General features: G+C 34.2%; 2 protein-coding genes across 2 annotated transcripts in view; one reads left to right on the top strand and one right to left on the bottom strand.

Annotated features, from left to right (window-relative positions):
- The first annotated feature begins 2,070 nt into the window (after positions 1-2,070).
- On the top strand, positions 2,071-8,876 carry LOC118748974 (DNA-binding protein K10). Its single transcript, XM_036483748.1, has 2 exons — positions 2,071-3,328; positions 7,655-8,876. The coding sequence occupies exons 1-2, from the start codon at positions 2,318-2,320 to the stop codon at positions 7,727-7,729; spliced, it is 1,086 nt and encodes a 361-aa protein (XP_036339641.1). The 5' UTR covers positions 2,071-2,317; the 3' UTR covers positions 7,730-8,876.
- Positions 8,877-15,031: 6,155 nt separating this feature from the next.
- The window catches only part of LOC118748970 (protein crooked neck), a 28,357-nt gene continuing 19,968 nt past the window's right edge, over positions 15,032-23,420 (bottom strand). The window contains exon 3 of the mRNA XM_036483743.1: positions 15,032-16,187. Coding sequence (XP_036339636.1) covers positions 15,115-16,187 — 1,073 coding nt within the window. The 3' untranslated portion in view covers positions 15,032-15,114. The remainder of the gene's footprint in view (positions 16,188-23,420) is intronic.

Here is a 23,420-nt window from a genome sequence, read left to right as displayed (position 1 = left end):
TGTGGCCATTAAAGGAGAGCTTGGTGTCAAATATAACACCAAGGTCCTTAATTTCTCTGATAAGCTGCAGCGTGCTGCCTGAGATACGATACGAGATAACAAACAATTGGGGACTTAGAAAAAGTTACAGGAAAACATTTATTGACATTAAGGGAAAGGCGCGATTGGAGGCACCAAGCATGCAAGTTATCAAGCTCTGTTTGAAGTTTGAGCATGTCGGCAGTGTTCGTTATATTCGAGAATATTTCAAATCGTCGGCGTATAACAGATAATTTGAAAAAGAGAAGCATGAACTAATGTCATTTATAAACAAAACAAAAAGCATTGGCAAGAGAATACTACCTTGTGGCACGCCCGAGGTCGCGACGAAGATATCAGACGAGAAATGTTCTACCGTAACAACGCATCGCCTGCAACACAAATACGACTTAAGCCAGTTTAAGAAGACAGAATGGAAACCTAGGCGTTCGAGTTTCGCGACTAAAATTCTATGCGACACCTTGTCGAAAGCCTTCGAAAAGTCCGTGTAGATACAATCCACCTGTGATGAATTAGAAAAAGCCGAAATACAATATTCACTAAAGACCGCAAGATTTGAGACCGTGGAGCGCCCAGGTACAAAACCATGTTGGTTTGGGCACATAAGGCTCTTGACCGAGAAATACATTTTATTCTTAACGATGCACTCGAACAGTTTAGACACGGTAGACAGTTTAGAAATCGGTCTATAGTTACTTATGTCGTTTTTGTTTCCGCTTTTGAAAATTTGAGTTATATAGGCCAATTTCCAAGCATGTAAAAATACCCCAGAAGAAAGAGACTTGTTAAAGATAATTTTTAATGGAAGGATCAGTGCTGAACAGTTTTTTAATAAAAGTGCGGATACTCCATCAATGTCAGTTCTTGCGGAAGTCTTCAGATCAACAACACCTTTCACTATGAGAGGTATAGGGAACCAAAGCCAAATGAGGAACTAACACCGGATGCTGGGCCAATATCAAGATTTGTGTCTAAATCACATTCGAAATTGGATTTGAAGAAATCAGCAAACAGACTTTGCTGTGTGAAATCATTTTTTTTATGATTTTAGATTGAAAAAATGTAAGCCATACTACCAGACAAAGGGAAAAAGAATGAAATCCTACTTATAAATATTTCATGATTAAAATTTTAAATAATTTCACAGTTTCACAGCTCTGCATAGAACTCAAGGCGCATTCAGATACGAGGTTCTTTACCTAAAAAGTTTGCTCTCAAGAAACGGAAAGTAATACAGAAGTACGGGAACGCAAAAGACCCCATTTTGTGCCCAGAATTTGACAAACAGCTGATTCACGTTGTTTTTATTTTTGTCACTTAAATTCAAACTCTTGGAATTTTGGTTGCACAAATTTGATTTTAAGTATATAAAGATTGACAATACACCAACAGGCTATTCACTACTCCTAAAAAGCGCCAAGTAAATGCAGGCAACATGTAAATACAAAACAGCTGATATGCACTTTGAAACTTTATCCATTTTTACCCGGAGAAAAAGTCCGGGCTGTTTCGGGCACGAAGAAGTACTTACGATCCAATACGTTCCAATCTTCGCTTTCTATTACCCATTTTGTTGAGTACGGGAAAGATTTCTGGGCTTTTTTGGGCACCCGCGGGATCCCACGTTGCGTACGGGAAAGAACATGAGGTGATGTTGCTAGAACAGCTGCTTTAATTCGCCTCGGTACACATATGTCAAAACTCCCTATGAGTGAGTGCGAAAAGAAGTGTTGGCATTTTCTTTCCCTCTTCCTCCTGGATCAAAGAACAGCTGAAATTTGACATTTGTGTGCCGAAAGCGAAAACAAAATACATGTTAGTTCTTGTTTTTGTACTACTACTACCGCCTTATATTAATGCGCCTTGCTAGAAGACGCTCGAAAATTCGACTTTTCTCACTCTCTTGTTCTTGCGTCCACTTATGTCGTTCGTTCATGTATGACATCAGAAGTATTCGAATCATGTCGTTTTCTAAACTTTTGAGCTAGCCTGTGCTTGTTTCAGTTCCATTCGTTTCACTTCTCGTTGATAAACCCATTTTTTCGTACTCGCTGATTTTACTCATTTGATTCGTCGTAACATTTGCAGAAAAAGATATCTTGTGCTATAAAAGTTATTTAAAACTGCATTTTTATAAAGAAAAGTTCTTGCAAACTAGAATCAAATATTATTTGCTGAAGCAGGGAGCTAAAAAAGTACTTTATGTTTTTCTGAATTTCATTTACAGCGTGTAAAAAAATCAAGGTTTGTTCAAAGAGAGTAGCGTGGAGAAACAAGAATGGCGAAAAATTTTCAAAATGGCAGACCCATGCACAGGGCCGCTGCTATGCCGTACAAAAAACCCTTTAAAAATGTAGGAAACGGCGGTGGTGGACCTGGACGCGGTGGAAACTTCAATCAAATGATGTTCAATGGAAGTCAAATTCCTGATAATCCCGGTTATCTGGACTTCAATAATCCATCGCCTGCACTTGGTGGAGGGGGAGGAAATGGAATGGGTCAAATGCAACAAAAAAAGAAAAACAACAAGAACAAACAAAAGGGGAAACCACAATCACAATTCCAGCCACCAAGTGGTAATACACAAAATCAGCACAATGGTGGAGGAAACTGGAATAAAAATAAAGGAATGCAATTTCAGGGCCCAAATGGGCCAAATAATAATAGATTCAATAGCGGCAATCAGGGTGGTCCGCGTAATTTTAATAACGCTGGTCCAATGCCAAATGGGCCGAATCGTGGACGGCGTATGGGCCCACCACCAGGCCAAGGCCCACGTGGAAATGCTGCAATGCCGCCAATGCCACCACCACACGGATTCCAGCCACCGATGATCCCACCGATGGGTCGAGGTCCAATGCCTCCACCAATGGGCTTACAACCACCACCACCGTTTCTTCGTCGTAGCGGACGTGTTGGTCCTATACCACCAATTCCCCCACCAATGATCCCACCGCGCATGCCTCGTGCATTGCCTCCAGCAGCATTTAATAATGCCGGTAAAATTAAGAAACCCAACACAAAGATAGTAAAGAAGGTGGTAAAAGGCAAAAGTACAATAAAAACACTAAAGAATCTTGTTAATCAGTATCCGATTGAAAAGCCCTGGGTTACTGATGAAATACGCGTTGAGCATGATAAGAAAATTGATATTGAAAATAGGCTCAAAGGCAATAAAAACGATGATTTGTTCGCACAGTTCAAAGTGCAACGAGACAAGTTTGTATCGATGTATGAAACGGCACGTGAGGAATATTTAAAAAAGGAGGCGGAGGCTGTAAAGGCAAAGGTAAAAATAAAAAAAAAAACTATTGTTTAGTAAATTGAAAAAATTCTCTCACAGTAGTAAAACTCAACTACTTTGATTTTAACTTTGGTACATTTCATTAATGTATTGAGTAGAAACCTTTGTGATAGTTTGGCGATCTTAATAAACTTCAATGAAATATAATAATCTAAAGTCTATAAGATGAAAATGATTGCATATACCCTAGCATTGAATAAAAAACGAAAGATGAATAAAAATTAAGCAATTACTAACAAAAATTCATTACTAGCAAAAGCAATTGCTTAAAAATGTATTTCTTGGACTAATAAGCAATTGCTCCTTAACAATAATAGATTGGCACTTACACAATATTCTAATGTTTGGCCGAGCATCTCCATCGATTTGTGGTAAGCGCCTTCATGTTGTCACACAAAGAGGAGGGACCTACAGTTTTACGGCGACTCCTAACGGCGATTGTATTGTTATGAGAAGCTCTTATTCAAGGCTGACATACTCTGGTAAGGTTGCCGTTGCCTGCTCAGAAGCCACCGTTATTAGAAAAAAAACCCAGACCCTGTGGAATGGTAGCGCGCACTGCTAACCACTGCGGCCGCACCTTGCTCCTTATATGGATAATAATTTATTTATTTATTTCGTTTTATCTATGAATTTACCATACTTACATACTAAGCATGGGTAAAGTTGAAAGTAATATTAATTACCAGTGTTGCCAACTTTTGAGTTTCAAAAAGCACCAAAAAGCGCTTTACCGCACTAAAAGCACTAATTTTTTTTAAATCAAATGATACTTTTTTTTAATAACAGCTTGTGGTAAACAAAAGTAAAAAAATAAACAATATTTACATGTATAAATAAATACACATTCATGCTTACGAAGTAATACCGAAGTACTGCACATTAAAACTGGTACCTCTGGAGAAAGAACAATCGCAACAAACGAAATTGAATTTTGAAGGGGAAGAGTAATACTCATGATAAAAACATAGCAAGGTAGAACCGTTCTCTCAATTTGTCGGCCATGATTTTTTTTTGAAGTTTGCCAACATTTTAAAATCATATAAAAGTGAAAATAAAAAATTGAAATTGTTCGAAATTGTTGTTGCTTGAGATTGAAAATGAAAATGTGTGTGTGAGTTTGTGAGTAAATTTAAACATTAAATTGTTTGGAAACGTCAAGAATTTCAAAAGTGACTCAGCGGTTCTACCTTACTATATTTTTATCATGGTAATACTTAATGATAGCCTAAGTATAAATGAGCGAACAAATTTGTTGTTTTATAATTAACCGTGTTTTTATACTTAGCGGCATCGGCGTAGCCAGAATGAAATTTAGGGGGGGGCTCGACCCTATTAAGCTGGCATTTCAGGGTACTATTTTGTATATATGTAAGGAAAATTTAAAAGTTATGGGGGGGCTCGAGCACACCCCCGCCCCTACCTGGCTACGCCCATGCTTAGCGGTTAGAATATCTCAAAATTCTGACGTAGTAGAGAAATTCCAGCCAGATTTGGATTCAGCACCGAAAAATCTACAAACACCGATGAACTCAGGTGGCAAAAAAAGTTAAAATTTTTCGAACTGTGTAATCAATCAATAATCAAGAAAATAAAAAAAATAAATACTTAACTTATCTGCGTGATAGCATTTTCAACGCGAATACAATTTAACAAGAACGCAAGAGCGTGGGTTTGCAACTTCATCTTTTTATCAATCATGGTTTGCATTTTAGTGCATTTAAATTCGTAGATTCTTGTAAATTCAGAAATTAAATTTTAGCGCTAAATCTAGTGCTTAAAGCACCAAGTTGGCAACTATGTTAATTACAATACAGTACAAAGACCAGTTAATAAAGGTTTTACTTGGGAATTTAAGCCAAATTTGGTGGATAAGAGGTCAAGGTCCAAAGAAACAAAGATCTTATTCAATTCAACGAGAGTTCTATTAACCGGGCATTAAATCTATATACGGTCTTGCTGGTGACAACATAAAACACATCATAATGACGCAACATTCTACATGGAACACTGAAATTAATTTTACCTAACAGTACTGGACTATCATAGAGCCGGAGCTTATTTCAAACAGAAAAGAGGTTGATAAAAGTATTTGTCTGTTGTGCAGTGTCATTAGGTTGATCAACTGACAGCGAGAGCTATATTCAGGCTTAGGTTTAAAGAAGTGTTTTCGGTGGTAGGGCCTCCAAATTAAAACAGCATTCTCTAATATCGAACGGTCATACTTTTACTATCCAGTTTTACGTTTTTACTAATAAGTGAATAAAACAATGTTCTTTAAAAAAATATATGAATAGACTTTTTGCTACTTTTCTCTCTTTACTCTTCTGGTACACAATTTTGATAGCCTGGACCGGAAATTGTGCGCAAAAGCAACTTCATCCTCTTAAAAGCCAATAACGCACCTCGTCCAAAACAAAGGTAACAAGCTACTCGGCGTTTTCACGACAATCGACATAGCGTTCGCGCATTATAATATTTTTCTTTACGAATAGTCAAAAGCTGCGATATTATTACTTGGCGAGAGTAAAAAAATTCAAAGAAAACTAATTTCCATAAATTTAGCTTGGGGTATAGCTAAGGTGACCATATTTATGAGAGCCGAATACGGGATAAAAGATAAGTTTGGTAATTTTTTTCATATTGTTTTCCCTGAAATAGTATCCTTATAGTAACATCACAAATTTGTAGAATAATTTTCTCGAAATTTTAGTATAATAAATTACAATTTTCAGTCGGTAAGGCTTACCACTAATTTTTTGCAATTTTTTTTTTGTTGACGGTGTAAGGCTTTTTTTATACAAGGTGAGTATGTTCGACCATTATTATTTTTTTTTTGAAAGAGAAGCAAATGAGCAGCACTTTCCACTCGCACTTTATTATACTCAATTTTAATGAGTTACAAAACTGCAAACCAAATTTTTTTCTAAAGATTCTAATTAAAAAGTTTGAAATTTGGCGAAACATTGCGGAGTTAAGTTTTATAGTTCTTTGCACAAAGTTGGAAATTCGTTATTACGTATACATATGGGTTTTGTTAGGAAAAGAGCTTTACTTTCATACGAGTCCTAATTTCTATTTTGGCCACTGTATGTATTCCTCGATTCGAATCACAGGCATTCAGATTAGAAAATAATTGTTTATAAAGAAAATTACCATCATATACCAACATCACTTAAAACTCGTTCATAGGCATGCCATTTTAATAAGCTGTTAAGGCGTCGGAACGCCGAATACGGGACAAATACAGGACATTAAAGAATTACAAAACATTTGTCATCCCAGATAAAATAAATAAATTACCAGGATAATAGGTCAAAAAAGAGGTCTATCCCGTATAATACAGGACGGATGGTCACCGTAGGTACAGCAGACTTAAAAAATCGTAAGCAAATTCTACCCTGCAAAAGTAAATTCTAGTTTTATTGATTCTAAATTGAGAAATTCCTCACATAAATAAACAATTGCTGAAGATATTTAGCAATTACTGCAATTGCTTTTTCTAAAGGTAATTGCTTGAAAATATATTTATACAAATTTACGTAGAAATTCAGTAATCATAGAAAAAGCCATTGCTTAGTTTTTATTCATCAGGCTCAATATGCACATGCACCGCCAAACAGTCACATACGAATTTACGCCCATCGGAGACTTTTCAATAATTCAAAGTATTTTTTTAAGACTTTGAAAAGTTTGCTTTTGGGATAACAATAACACTTTTTATATGTTTTATTATAAACAATATGCATAGTCATATCGAAAGAGTTTTAAATGAAGGCATAGTGCTCGGATATTTAAGCAAAGCTATATGCCTCCTCTTTAGAAACAATTCAAGCAAGTGTAGGAACTGTGAATCAATCAGTAGCAAATATTTTCGTTAAATAGATCTATTTTAAAACTCTTTTGATACGGGCTATATTGTTAAATTCATATGGTTTCTTGATATTCGTATGTGTTTTGTACGCATAAAACAATACCTATCAGTCTGTTATACGTACCTTGAAAGATTCCTGAAAATAAATTGCCTACAATTAATGCAAATACGTATATTTCCTGTTGTTATCATTGCATTACATCACTGCCATGGTCTAGTAAGTGTTCGTATTGCTACTAAAGCGTGAAATGTTCTAGTTTTTTTGCGCAACGTTCGGAATCTATAAATTTAGGATATACATACATACAAACACTTCACATGGCTGATTTGATGCTATTTAAATATTCTTGTTTTAAACAAAATGACAAATGGAGAATATTTAATAAGAAAATTTTTATTGTTTTCTTAAACCATGCTTTGGGCGCATTTATTTGCAGGATGCTAAAGACAAACAAACAATTAACAAGACCGCTACAAAGGAAGCAAACAAGAAAGAAGCAAAAGCAAAGTAAAAAATCTGCGTCAAATAATTAGATTAATAATATTGGTGAAAATCTGGGCGAGTTTATTTAAATTTGCTACTACAGAGATTTGTAAATCAGATTTTAAAGTTAATTAATGAACTGTTTGAGTATTTGACATTGCAATGCAATAAAAAATAGTAACCAAATTTTAAATAAACACAATAAAACATAATTTAACAGAAATGGTTTATATAACTGTCCATACGTAGTGTAACTTAATAAACAAAAATTTGCGATTTATAAAAAAAAAATAGAAAGTTGTAAGCACATTTCCGATATTTTTATCTAAAATTTGAGTCAAATGAAATTTTTAAATTAATTTTTACTCACTTTGCTACACAATTTATTGATACAAAATTTGTTATGAAAATGGCAGTTACATATAATGAACAGAATTATATATAAAATCAGTAAAAGTATGAAAGCAAATACAGCTTCGACAAAAGATGTTTGCATATGATCACTTTATGTCAGTTATAAATTGGATATTTTCCGCTAAAATAATGAAAATAGAATTAACAAAACAAGAACTTAATTTGTAAGCAAAAGCGCAACATTATTGCTTCAATAAATATTTTCACTTATATTTTGCCGTTTGTCAATAACATTGTATATTTACTGCAAGTTAAAAGTAAAGTTTTGCAGTATATTATATAAGTTGATTTCGATTATATAACATAACACAATTAAAGTACAGCTAATTTGTGTTTGTCAACCATTTTCTCCGCGTATAAATTTTAAAGAAGGAATGTAACAAGCATTTGCTGGCAAAAAATTCCTGACACATAAAATTCAACATTCAAAAGCAATCTTAGTAAAACTATAGTAAATATTTAAAATACATAAATTGAAATACATATAAAAATGTTCTCGGCAAATAATTCAGATACGATTAAATTGCTTAATAGTCCTTAATTTATCAGTACTAATTACAATAATCAAAGGATGAAACGCGATGAGCTTATCCTGTGCAGATGGTGCAAAGGAATAATGCGATAAATGTTATTTGTTTGTCTTGAGTCAATTGGAGGGCTGTATCACATACTTGTACATATGTATGTACATATATGGCGTTTGAGCGACCAACCTATTGTTTATGTTGTACATAGCTGCAGCAATAAACTGCCGCTTGCTAGCAGTAAATAGTTCACATGACATATTACAGACAACGTTGTCTAAGGCAATTTCAAAATGATTGAAGTTTCATGAGGAAACGGATTTAACACAAACCACATAATCGATCTTTATATACATGCATACATATACACATAAACGTATATACATACATACCTATAAATGTACTAAATGTCTATTTCAGCGTGAAACCTTAAATAAAATATTAGTAAATCAATGTTTGGGAGGTGCGTTGTATTTTATTTATCGTCAGTCGAAGCATTTCTACGAAGTGAAAAGCTTAAAACGGATGTAAATTAAATGTAAGTATGCCTTTTTAAAGTGATGTACTGGCATGTTTTGCAAACTCTACGATTTGAAAGCGGTGCGATGTGCTAAAAATTTTTGAATATTTATAATAAATATTACAAATTGAAACTACTAGAAATAAATCATTTACCCACCTATTTAGTGCCAATTTTTGCCATTGTCTTCTAAATCGCAAAGATTTCAAATCGTGAGATTTGCAGAAAATGCCTGATAGTCATTGATAAGAGTACGAAATTCCTTTTGGCATGGATGCCTTTATCAATATCATACAGTCAGCGTCAAAAATTATGAATACTCTGACGTTGATTTATATTCTCCGTAACAAATTTTTCTTATTTTTTTTATAAAAATATACTAGTTCATTTAACAGCAAAAACCAGCAGAATAAATTTTTTCAATTTCATATAGAACCCCGGAGAATTCAAGAAATACTAAAAAAATTTCATCAAAATTTAAAATTTTTGAAATCCATTAGAAAAATTTTGGATATGCAGTACAGGTTTACGCCTACAGGCTTTGCGGTGGAGGCGTCGTCAACTTTAAAAAGAATCGCAACGCCGGCACAACTGCCAATAAGATAGATTCCAAAGAGCCATAATCTAAAGTTATCATGTACTCTCGTCAGCGTAGGCATTCGCCATCCCAATTCAGATTATAATTCTATTTAATTCATTCTTGAATTAGTTTTAAATTTAAATATTGTTACTTCCTACTTGATTTAAATGATGAGTGCCTGGCGCTGATGGATGGGCGAACAGAAAAAGGTCTGAGGGACATACATACATACATGGTTTGCTATGTTCTCTAAAGATCGGTATGTACTATCTAAATTTAAAGGTATAAAAAAATTAAAAAAGTTAAGTTATTGGAGTAACTAGCCGGCCTCGTAAGCGCGCGGCTTCGCCACGCTTTGATTATGTACATAAGTAAGAACATATACGTATCAGGTGGCAACCCTATTAAAAAGTAAAGTCTTGTTACACACCTAATGGCCAATCCCTTTCATTTGACATCTTATGTATTTAATGTAACGAACGGTGTGGATCTTAAAATTTTTTAGACAGTCGGCAACTCTATTAAAAAAAATATAACCTTATAGCACATCTGGAGACCTTATCTCATTTAACGACTCACTATTTAGTCCAACGAACAGCCCACATCTTATAATTTTTCGTATTGGAGGCAACCCTCTTCGAAAATATACTACCTTGTTGCACATCTGAACGCTAAGCCTTTTCCTTTGAGACCAAATTTTTTTTAATGAATGAACTGCGCAAATCTGATGTAATTAATAAAAAATTGCACGTGTCAAGTTAGCACTACACTTTACGAAATTGGAAGAGTTATTTACGGCATTAATTGTAGTGTTTTTGTTGTAAATTTGTAGCTCTCGTTTTTTAAGAAAAAATGGTATGAAATGCTAACTTGGCACCATACACCTAGTCGATAGAATTGAGATATCCAATATGTTACTATGCCATTACTTGTAGCTTTTAACTTTAAAATTTGTTGTGGAAAGAAAAAATTTGTAGCTCTCGTTTTTTAAGAAAAAATGGTATGTAGTGCTAACTTGACACCATACACCTTGTCGATAGAATTGAGATATACAGTATGTTACTATGCCATTAATTGTAGCTTTTAACTTTAAAATTTGTTGTGGAAAGAAAAAATTTGTAGCTCTCGTTTTTTAAGAAAAAATGGTATGAAGTGCTAACTTGACACCATACACCTAGTCGATATAATTGAGATATCCAATATGTTACTATGCCATTAATTGTAGCTTTTAACTTTAAACTGCATACCAATTTTTCTTAAAAAACGAAAGCTACAAATTTTTTCTTTCCACAACAAATTTACAACAAAAAAGCTACAATTAATGCCGTTATAACATTTTCAATATCTCAATTCTATCGACTAGGTGTATGGTGTCAAGTTAGCACTACATACCATTTTTTCTTAAAAAACGAGAGCTAAAAATTTTTTCTTTCCACAACAAATTTTAAAGTTAAAAGCTACAATTAATGGCATAGTAACATATTGGATATCTCAATTATATCGACTAGGTGTATGGTGTCAAGTTAGCACTACATACCATTTTTTCTTAAAAAACGAGAGCTAAAAATTTGTTCTTTCCACAACAAATTTTAAAGTTAAAAGCTACAATTAATGGCATAATAACATATTGGATATCTCAATTCTATCGACTAGGTGTATGGTGTCAAGTTAGCACTACATACCATTTTTTCTTAAAATACGAGAGCTACAAATTTTTTTCTTTCCACAACAAATTTACAACAAAAACACTACAATTAATGCCGTAAATAACTTTTCCAATTTCGAAAAGTGTGGTGCTAACTTGACACACGTAAAAATTCCTTCACTTGTTATGTGTAAGGTTGTAATTTTTAAATAGGTGGCAACCCCACTAAAAAAATTAAAGCATTGCACATCGAAGATCATGTCCTTTCACTTCTTTTTTTTTTAATTGAGTGAACTATGAAAATCTAATGTATCTAATTAATAAAAATGAGATTATTTTTAAATAGGTGGCTACCACGCTCAAAAAAATTAATGCTTTTTGCACATCCGAAAACCATATCCTTTCACTTGGTATCTCATTCTGTAGTCCAACGAACGATGATCTTATAATTTTTAAAAAAGTGGCAAACCTACTCAAAAACTCATGCAGCGTTTTTGCAGCATTTAAAATGCAACGTTTAGCACTTTCGAACATATGTCTTCGAAGAGCGTTCATGCTATCGCATTTAGCAAATGTACACTTACGCGAGTTCGAAATCGTGTGCTTTTGACAAACAGCCGTGTTCCAGTCGCTTATTCAGATCCGTATCTATTACGATCAATTCTCACGCAGAATATAATGTGCAAAAACGCTATTGAAAAGGAAAAAGTAAATTTTAAACCAAAAATTCAATACAAAAACTTGAATTGTTTTAACCATAACCGAACATTTGTTTATGTATATATTAATTTGTGGGTGCCGTCAATTAAAATTTCCTCACTTAATTAGGAAACAAAACAAACAGAGTTGATAACAAATTGATCCAGATTTCTATCAGCATTACATCGATGTTGAATTTCCTTAACTTTTCTTTATCCTAATAATGTATACTGTGCTAATAATGTAAAATAATAAATTAACCCTCGATCGGCGATCACTGAAACGCAGGTAGCCACTGTATACTCGAAAAAGCAATGTTGCCACTTTTTCTCATTAAACCATGTTTGAATCGTGGAAATTTTGGAAGATCACAGGGTTGCTTTTAGCATTTAGATTCTTAATGCAAAAATGGAGTTGCATTTGGTTGTACTTAGGTGACGAATTTTGTATGGGTAAATGTACATTTAGTGTAGCATTTAGAGCTAAATGTGCTTTTACGCGTAAGCAAAAACAGCCCATAACACATTACTGAACATATAGTAGAGCTGCAAAAACATCGGAGCACTATCGATAGTATCGATGTTTAAATATTTTTTTGAAAACATCGATGTTTTTCTTACTATCGATGTTGATTTGGGGCAGGCAAGAAGTATAAAAATTAAAGCGTAATAAATTCATAACCTTTAACAGTACGCAAAAGCGTACCAATAAGGGTTCAGGGAAGTAATTACCAGGACCAAAAAATTTAAGCTTACCGCCTGCTGTCTTACTTTTTCCTTACGAAATAATGGAACGGGCATATATTTCTGTTGAAAACAGGGGTGCCTGTTAATCTTCACAAGCAAACTTTAGCAAACCATAGTAGAAAGCGTAGCAAATTTCTTAAGAACTTCGTACTGCTTAAGAAAATTTGGCTCTATAAATTTTTCTTGACCATTTCTTGGGCTTTTTTATTCGTCGAACTAAATAAATGTTTGAAAATAATCATGATATAAAAATTTGAAGGTAAAAGCGCTGAGAGACAGCCTGGACATTTTTGAAGTTTGCTAGCAGAACAAAAATGTTTTCAAATTTTCAATCTCACAAATACATTCTCACTTCCATTCTCAAATAAAAGAAAATTTGAATATATTCATATACTTGTTTTTTGTTTTACTTGAGTTGCTCTCAAAATTTCAATTTTATAAAGTGGACAAACTTCAAAAAATAAATGATGGCCGACGAATTGAGCGAGCGGTTTTACCTTGAAATATTTGTATCATGGAAAATAATAACATATAAAAACAGATCTAGTTTTTATTAACCCGCAACTTTAATTTCATTTCTGCCTGGATATAAAAATTTAATGCCAATGGTTTGTCTCTACGGGAAGCATTGAATACCGAATAACGAATATTTAAAAAAATTAAGACCAACCAACGCAGATCTCCATTATTTGAGAATATCGAGCAAAACTAGTGTGTCCATTGTAATTTTTCAATCCTTGAAGTAAACTGAATAAAAAACATTAAACTGTATCTAATTTTTGTTGTTTTGCGAGCATATTTACCGATGTTTTTGTGCTTATATAAGCGCTTAAAACGGATGTTTTCTTGCTTATTTTCTTCAGCCCTGGTTACTGATTACTAATAAATTGATTTTGTCAGTGCGATCTCTAATTGGGAAAATTAAGAATAAAAACCTGAAGTGTACCCTGGATTAATTCCTTTATACGCTGGTGAGTTTTCGACGTTGTTTCAGACCAGGCATGCCCAACGCCGGCAGAACTCCATAAGCAAGTGCCCTGCGCTGGCAGAATTCAATAGGCAAGTGCCCTGCGCTGGGCACGGCTGTTTCAGACCATTGCTGATCTGTGCGGTGATAGCGTTTAGTGCTGCTGTTTTGCTACGCATTTTCAAGCTGTGGAGAAGCACTTGCATGAAAATTGGTTATAACTAAAAATCTCCAAAATTTTTAAATGTTTGCAATTTTAGCGAGCTTTATCTTGCGTCAACAGAATTTGTATACAATTTTTTTAGTGGAAGATGTTGCTCATTTTCTTCATACAAAATATAATTCTCGAATTTACTTGTATGGAAGAACTTGCGTGAAAAAAATTACCAAAAATCAACGAGATTTTCTACCGACTTCAAACTTGCATTAAATTTGAATGGGCTATAAAACTGCATACTTATAATTTTTCTAAAAGATCTGAATAAAAAGTTGCAAATTAGAGTGCAAATTTAATGAATTTTCTTGAGTTTTGCACAAAGTTTAAAGATTTTATTATTATGTTTTCTGGTGTAGAATGAACAATCTTTTTATAAAAAAATTATCGAAAATAAATAAGAATAAAAAACTTTGCATATATTGCGAAAAATTTACTGTGCCAATACTTCTGTTCGGCACTGTATATATTCTTAGGAAAATCTTACTCTGTACTGTTCAGCCACTTGAAATTATCTAAAATCGTAGCTTGTGAAATATCACATTATCAATGAAACACGTTACTGGCCGTCTCCACAGGATAAAATTTTTCTGCTGCCCAGCTGTCATTTTGGTCGCTAGATATAAGTTATATTAGTGACAATATTTGTGTGGGATTTTTATATCTTGATATAAGCATTTGTAAGATAGCTTCGAAAACGTATTTTTGCCAGATTCAATCGCTTAAAAAATTTAGAAAATAGGCTAGTTTACATCCAAATGCATAATTACAAATAAATTAACAGGAAGCAGCTCAATTTTTGCTTTTATATTAAAATAATAATGATGTTGTAGCCACGAAGTTTTCGTGCAAATGAAAATGTAGCTTTCAAACTACCGAATTGCCGGCAATAGATGGCAAGATATAAGCTCTGATATATATTGCTCTCGAAGAGCAATGAGCGGTCTCCATTGGCAAATTATATTCTGACATATGTATCAAGATATAAACTTTATCCTGTGGAGACGGGCAGTTAGTTGGCTTATAGTGAAGCGAAAATCAATCGCAGAAGTTTTATTTCTTAGTCTGAGAGATGTGTTATAAACTGTTTACATATATAAATTATTACTCATCTACCGTTGTATTGACAAGGTCGCCAGAGTCACTCGACGCTGGTTCTGTACTTACAGTTTCTTTTTGCTTTTTCCACATTTTAGCTGCAGCAAGCAGTTTAAGATTTGGCCGTGCCATTTCATCTTCAGGGAATATGTAATCAAATATTTCCTCCCACCCTTCTTCCACTCCACTTTCTGATACGATCTTTTGACGCTTTTTCACGCGACGGGGCATTTTCTCCATCACCTTCTTTAGTGTGTGAACATCGCCCGCTTCTCTTTCAAAGTCACGCCATGCTTCTAATAACAATACACGCGACTCTTTGTCACCAGAAGTGCGCAAAGTGTCATTGGCACGCTCATAGACACGTCTCGACAGTTTTATATTTAATTCAGGATCATCGTCGGATAATTCAGCGCCGTGTTGTGTTAATTCGAACTTGGCGTAAGACATCCATACTTTCACATGATGCGTGCGCTCCAAAAGACGCTCATAAAGCTGACGTGCCAACTCAGTCTCAGTCTGTGATACTTCAAAATCAATATACGCTTTCCACAGTAGCTCGGGCATGTCGAGTCGCGGCTGTTGTACCGCCAGCTCATAGATAGCGCGCGCTCGGTCGGTGTCACCAAGTAAATTTTCAAGCTCTGCGAATTTCATCCACGTAACGCAATTCTCCGGACCGAATTCGAGAAACTTTTCATAAAGTAAGCGACAGCGATCGAATTCACGTAGTTGAATTTCCAACTCAATGTATCCTCGGAAAAGCTTGTCCCGCGGGCTCATACCAATCGCCATTCCTAATGTTTTACGTGCCTTTTGTAATTCTTTACATCGAATTTCAAATTGTGCATACATTAGCCAAATTTTACTGAATGTAAATTTTTTGTGTGGAATAAGCTCAAGGCAGGTTTTATATATTTGTCGAGTGCGTTCTAAATCTTCAGCTTCCAGTTCTTCGTAGAGGGCATAATTTATCCACAAGTAAATATAACGACGCCAATAGTTTTTCTCATTAGCCGGTGGGACGTTGGAGATGGCTCGTTCATATGTTTCTCGTATGACATCAACGTCACCCTCACCTGCGTGTAATGAAAGAGTTATGCAATTTGAATTAGCAGCTGATTTATTTATGTTAAAAATATCAGTTTCCAAAGCATGTACATATCGTTGATGAAACATATCGTTAATGACTAACACAAGTCATTTTTTTAGGAGAGATAAAAAACGCTATATAATTGAAATAATAAAATGTTTATCGAAAATTATTGATGGAATTTATGTTAAATATCAATAGCTAACATAGGCTGACTTCCAAAACGTCAATTGCTTTGTATACGTACAAAGTATAAGGTTCCTTAACAACTTCCTTGTCCAATGAGTCATATGTGACTCACGAGAGCGTGTTGAAATAAGTTCATGAGTCACATGTGACTCATTTTTGTGTACAATTTCGGACAACGTAAAAATATATGAAAGAAAATTTCGAGATTTTTTTCCTGAAAGTTCTCTTTTAGTAAAAAAGAAAAAGCGCAAGAAATACAGGTTAGGTTAGGTTAGGTAAGCGGGCTGCTTCCGCATGTGGAGGCACACTTGGACTCCACTAAGCTGTCCGCTGTGATTCCCTCAGAGGGGGGAGGGAAAAAGGGACGGAGGGAGGGGAAAGAGGAGGAAGCTATGGGAGAATGACGACACCTATGGCTTTTTGCCGGACAAACGCTCCGTGCTCACAACGAAGCTCTTCAGTCGACTGATGTCCACTCCCGAGAGCTCATCGAGAGCCTTACAGCATGGTTACCAATCACACAGTGACCAGTAAGCAGTCCCACTAATAGTGAGAGATGCAGCTTGCTTAGTCTCGAGAGCTCCCAAACCCCCCCTCCCCTCGGTCCACCCGTGGCCAGAAAGACTTTGCCACCTTGCACTCCAATACCAAGTAGGTATCGAAACAATGATACGAGTAAAAAAAGTAGTTTTTATCGAAACAAAAGTATCGAGTACATACTTGTATTTACTTGTATCGGAACATCCCTAAATGTAACTCAAAAACAACTTTGCTCGATGTGTTCACATGTGACTCATTGAACGTGGCAAAGAAACTGTTTCGTCCTACGTCCATGAGTCACATATGAGTCATAAAATAAAATAACAAAAACAAGTTAAAGCAATATATAACAATTTATAAAAATTATATGTTATGGTATATATGGACGTTCTTTAGCATATTAGAGCAAAAAACCTGTGGACGTGGGGCATTAACAAAATGCATTGTATGAGGACAGGGAAGTTGTTAAAGGCCTGTATGCAGCTCTCAAGAAAACGGTCAAGAAAAATTTGCCATTATTTCGTGTGTGTGTCCAAGGAATTTTGACATTTTTGATACTTCACAGCCTGTTGCCTCACTCTTTCCTCAAGAAATAATGGAACGGGCATATATTTCTGTTGCAAACCTGGGTTGCCTTGTGCTCTTTTTTCACAAAAAACTTTAGAAAACCGTAGTAGAAAGCGTAGCAATTTCCTTAAGAACTGCGTACTGCCTTAAGGAAATTTGACACAGAAAATTTCTTAGCCATTTCTTGTACGTCATTTTATATGGAGTTTTTGCTTTTCTTGAGAGCTGCATACAGGCCTTAACGTCGAATTACAAAATATTGACAATGTATACTGTTCCAAAACGCAGCCGATTAGTTATTGAAACGTATCGCTTGAGTAATCAGCGCATCAGAAACAAAGTTGATGCTTCGTTTGCTATTGGTTAGCATTGGTGTTTTAAATGTGGAAAATTCAGAAAAATTGTTCATTGCTATATTGAATATTTAAAATATGCAATGCATATGGTTGCATTGTGTCGCAACTCTGCATATACAAACAGTTTGAATACCGCAGTATAACAGTTTCCAAACATTGTATTGATACGTTTTGGAAGTCAGCCATAATTTAAAACAATTTAAATTTTTTTATCAATTATGTACGTCAGTTAGGGCCTTTGTGAATGCGGAGTTATGAAGTAAATGTTTCAGTTAGGGCTTTTTGAATTCATCTTATTACATTAAACGAGCAATTATTGTATATATATATCCATAGGGTTCTCGGAAACGGCTCTAAGTTACAAATTAATTAAAACTTCATAATATGGGTATCAAATGGAAGGTATTTTAAAGATCTCCAATTCAAAAATATTTTAATAGGATTGCCCCCTATTTTTAATCGCAAGAGAAGTTTCTTAAACAATGCTTTCCCTATATAGAAAAAGTTATCCTTTAAGATAATAGTGTAAGGTTGCCACTTATTCTCGATTCTTCACAATTTATCTAAAATATCGCAATATGGATATCAAATGAAAGGTATTGTTGCGAACTTTGGTCAGAAAATATTTTCGATCAAGGTTGCCACGCTTCTATGTAATACAAATGTGTATTTTGTTAATTTCAATAAGAATTTTTTGTAAGTATACACAGTACATATATGCTCAAGATTTGTATTATTAATTCCAGCATATTTCGGAATGGGGTTGCCACCTAAATTTTAGAGCACGAAATTTACTTACTAGATATCGAAATCCATTTTTTTTCAATTTCAAAATTATTTTTTTAAAGCTATCCAGTTCTTGAAAACTTTAAAAAGTATATGCACTCAGGGCAAAGCTCGGTCAACCTGGTACTATACATAAAATCTAATATATTTTGTTTCCATATCAAAGTTATGTAGTTACTTTGAGTTATGAACTAAACAAGAAAAATGAAAGGGATATTAAATAATATTAATGTCTCTGTCAGATGTCTGTCGCTTCCTGAGAATAAAATTAAGGTCCCACGACCGCTTCCAAAATGAATTAAAAAGTAGAATATTCTTATAATTTTTTTATTTATTCAATTATGACTTCTATATTTTTTAATGTTGTTTTTAGCTAGTCGTTTTTTACTTTATTAGTAAAACTAAACTCTAAACATTTAATTTAACTAATATTACATTTACATTGGACCCAAATGCGTGATTTGAAATCAGTCATTAGAAGGTGTTTACACTACTTAATTCGCTTTTCCTTTGACTTCTTATCAATTTAAAAGGGAGAACAAAAACAAAAGGAATGTAAACACACACTGCATGCATCATTCTTTGATTAAACTAAAAATGTGTAAAGGTTATGTATAAATTAACAATTTTTATATACAAACTTCAAAGATTTATTCATTTCGTTGTCTTCGTTTTGATTTAGAAAGATTCCAAATGTCAAGCTGTAATTAGTCAAGAACGTAAACCTACCGGTACGTAAACCCGAGTCAGCCGACACGTTCTGTCTTACCAAAGCGCCATATAAATGAAAACACAACACCGCAGAATTTTTCTGTAATTGTAGCCCATAGCGCAGAAATCTGCGGAATTTAGATTTTTCCGTGTCAGCTGATTTCTTCCTTCTATAGATGGTTGCCACTTCGTCAGTTTTGCAGATGGTAAAAATGTTATAATTTCCTATTCAAAATACGTTTGAAATATTTGAAATTTACTATTGATTAAGGCTTTTGTTGAAAACTAAGTAGTTTATATTTAGTTACGATCTATTATAGCACGAAAAAATGTAGTTGAAAAGGTAAGTTTATGAAAAGGCATTGATGAGTGGCAACACTGTAGTAAGCAAGACTGAGGGCTCCAGTAATCAACAAAATTCTGCGCATACAGACTGCGTTTAAGTATACGTTCTGCGTTCTTGACTAATTTCAGCTTCAAAGACAAACAAAAGTTTCTGTTGAACTTCTGTTTCTGAGTGAGTTCAATAAAATAGTACGGCAATTGGAACGCATTTTCTTCGTGATTTCGTTTAAATGCGTTCAAATGCGTGATTTTAGAAATGCGAATTTGTATGGGGAAATGTGTAATTTGGCCAAAGTACGTAGATAATAAGAAGGGACAACTCGTTATAATTGTATCGAAATTTTGTAGTGTGAAATTTTCACGGAGTATTGAGCTAAATTGTAGAATTTGTTGATCAACTTCAAAGTCCAATATCTCAAGAAATATCGATGTTAGCGATTTGGTTTCATAGATTTTTTTTGAAGGAAATTGAACGAACGAGAATTTCATGAATGAATAGTGACCCGTACTACCTCGCTGGTGGGAGTAAGGATTACGCTGCAATGGACACTTCTGTAGAGCATTCAATTCTGAAGAAAACCCATCAGAGGCCAAGATTATACCCTAAAATACCTCAGAGCTGTAGAGTTTTGAAAAATAAATAAGTTTACGTGTAATTTATATGAGAAATCTTTGCACGCCTTGGGCGAGTACTTAATGCTAATATTAAGGTTTCAAATTTTCAGGGACATTTTTTTTAGGTGTTTTCCACAGAATTTGGAGGAAGGAGTGAAAAAAAACGATATTCGCGAAAAGAAGCACCCTAATGTACATACATACATACCAAAGCAGTTTATGTATAATAGACACATACAGCGCGGGATTTCTGTTCTATCTTTAGTATAAAACAGGATTTAGGTTGTATTTAGACGGGATTTTATTAACCCAGTTACTGGCAACACTGTGTAAAGATGCAATTTTCCCAGCTACCACTTTCGAGTTGTCTGGCGTTATTGTATTTCTCAACGCATCTTTGATTTATCTAACAGAATAAACTTCGGTTGGAATTGCTTCACGTGGATTGCCTTCGAGCTTTGATTTCAAAAATGATATAAAAGTTATATTTAAATTTTCGTCTGCAAAATCTTTAATTAAGTTAATTTTGTCTATAAACGATTCAAGTGCTAGCGGATCTCCGTTATCATTTTTCCTAATGATTGAGGCACAAAGACTAATAAAGGATTTCTTCTGTTCAGGGGTAGCCATGTCTAAAAATTCTTTAAAAATTGTCGAAATATTTGGTGCATGGTACAATAAAAACAGGTAGAAGCCAACTTAACATTAAACCTACAAAAGTCAAAGTTTTCGGGAGAGTAAAAATAAAAATGAGCGTGTGTAAGGAAAAATAAAAAATTCCATTTCACTGGTTGACGTTTTTAAGTAAATTTGAAGTTTAATTGTATTTATTTATTTTCTTTAGTTAAAATTTGTTAATTTGTTTGTTGTTTTCTGTCTTTGATTTATGAGTTGCAGTGTTGTTGGAGGGACTTTCCGGCATAAGGGTCATAGGAACAGCACTTGGCATCACACGTGCCTTTTGTACCTCCCGGTGCATTTATGAAATCTGCTGCTTTAAAATGTTTAACGCACAGCAAGGTATTTCGCTGCAGCTCTACCCCACAGCTGCTTTCCCAACGCTTCTTACGCTAAGGACATTGAGGCACGTTAAAAAATTAGTGGCCTCTGATTTATATTTAACACCACATAAAAACAAGGCTTCAGGTGCTGCATTTTTAACACATGCACTAAGTATAAGCCGCACAACACTACAAAAATTCAAATGTTAATTCAAATTTGTTTTTAACGAATATTCAAAAAAAAAACAAAAATCAAGCGACATGACATTTAAAGCGTAACGAAATATAGGAAATAAAAGAAAACCAAGTTGAAGTTTAAAGGTTTGGTTCTCATGAGAGCAAAGTCATTTTGGCTTCTACCTGTATTTATGTGCCTTGTATTTGGTGAACTGGTAATTGTTGACGGCTCGTTGGATACAATTAGCAGATCTTTAAAAGACGGTAGTGAAGTACTTCTTTTAAGAATGAATTGTACCGAATCTTCTGACTTGGCGTCACTAAATTCTTCTTCTGACTCAGAGTCAGCTATGTAAGTCTAGTTGGCAAATGAGCGATAGGCTATCAGGCGGAATCCTAACGCGACAATTCAGTTTAGTAAAACACTTCTTTACAACGGGCTAACTTCCTTGAGCTTACAGGTATTGCCGAACTATTGCCGAACAGGCCGAACTATTGCCAATAACTGGTAGTAAAATATTATTGTAAGCTGTAATAAGCGAATATTTGTACTCGTTTAACTTTTTCGCATTCGTAGACAATGGTCTATTTTGCGAAATTCGCTTAGTAATTTTATCAAAGTCTGATTTATTTGCTTTAAATTGTATATCAAATTCGCCCATAACCGGCTAATCTCAAAGAAGTGGAAGTCCAAAATTTACAAAAAACTATCGTTCACCGTGTTTTAATTAAAAAAAAAAATTTAAAAAGAAATCGAATTGTGTAATACTTATGTTTTCTTCAGTAGGTCATCGGCTGTAAATTGGCATGCAACAAGGGGTTTTCATGAATTGGGAATATCAGGGAATTTCATGCAGCACACATGCAAAGCAAAAGATTTTAGTTTAATTTAAAAATTTGTAATGATCGTATTAAAGAAAAGTAGGGTTTGTAACACATGTGCTGAGATATATGGTAAAATCTTAAATTTACACACTCTGACTTAGTGGGGTTTAATAAAAAAAGTTGTTTAATCAGCAAAGGAATTGTACGAAAAGCTGATATTAATATTTTTGAAAAATTTATGTATGAATATTTTGTAGCAAAAGTTTATGCTCGAGTCGCGTCTTGTTAAGTACTAATTAGGGATGCAAACGTTGCATCGATATTTTTGAAACATCGATAATATCGGTTCAAAATTCGATGTTTACGATTTTTTAAAATCGCTAAATTTACGATACATCGATGCCAGTTTCAGCGATGTTTTAACATCGACTTACGTTCCTAAAATTTTTTGACTGGCCATGAATTTTATTACTTATTCTTTTGAGGAACATTCTTATCTTTCGATATAAAAATGCTTACTCAGTCATTAAAAAAAACCGGGATCCGTTGAAATTTTAACGAAATTGGGTCTTCGAACTTTAGGCTCAGCAAACTTACAACGGCATGCACTTCTATTCTATTTATAGGAAGGGTAAAGGAATGGTAAATAAATACAGGGACATACATCCATGTAAGTATTTTTCTAATTGAATTACAGAGAGTTGGAACTGAAAAGTATTAAATTCTCCTTTTAATGTGACCACAACCTAACAAATTTTGAAACATCGGATACCATCGATATTTTTCTGGCGATGTATTTTAGCATCGATGTTCATTGTTCCCATGCATCGAAACATCAATGTATCGATGTTACTCCCCAAAATTTGCATCCCTAGTACTAATGAGAAAAAATTGTATGTGAAAAATTTTGATCACTTATATTCTACGAAAAATGAAAATAAAATTCACTGAGTCACTCACGTCAACTTATACCAGGGACCGTAACGGTTATGAGTTTTATTATAAAAATCACTTTTTAATCGTTATTAACTGAGTTTTATTTTTTGCTCGGAAAATAATGGTTACGTTTTAAGTTTTATTTTTTGCTCGGAAAATAATGGTTACGTT

The sequence above is a fragment of the Rhagoletis pomonella genome, unplaced genomic scaffold (assembly GCF_013731165.1).
Source record: "Rhagoletis pomonella isolate Grant_MI unplaced genomic scaffold, Rhpom_1.0 Rhpom_scaffold_00013, whole genome shotgun sequence".
Lineage (NCBI taxonomy): Eukaryota > Metazoa > Arthropoda > Insecta > Diptera > Tephritidae > Rhagoletis > Rhagoletis pomonella.
The sequence above is the reverse complement of the archived record's forward strand: the minus strand, read 5'-3'. Positions and strand labels throughout refer to the sequence as shown.

What these genes read in the sequence shown, in the direction of transcription:
- LOC118748974 (XM_036483748.1), top strand. Translation starts at nt 2,318, where the DNA reads ATGGCGAAAAATTTTCAAAATGGCAGACCCATGCACAGGGCCGCTGCT. An exon ending in CGGAGGCTGTAAAGGCAAAG is followed by an intron (nt 3,329 to 7,654) that starts GTAAAAATAAAA and finishes ATTTATTTGCAG; the next exon opens with GATGCTAAAGACAAACAAAC.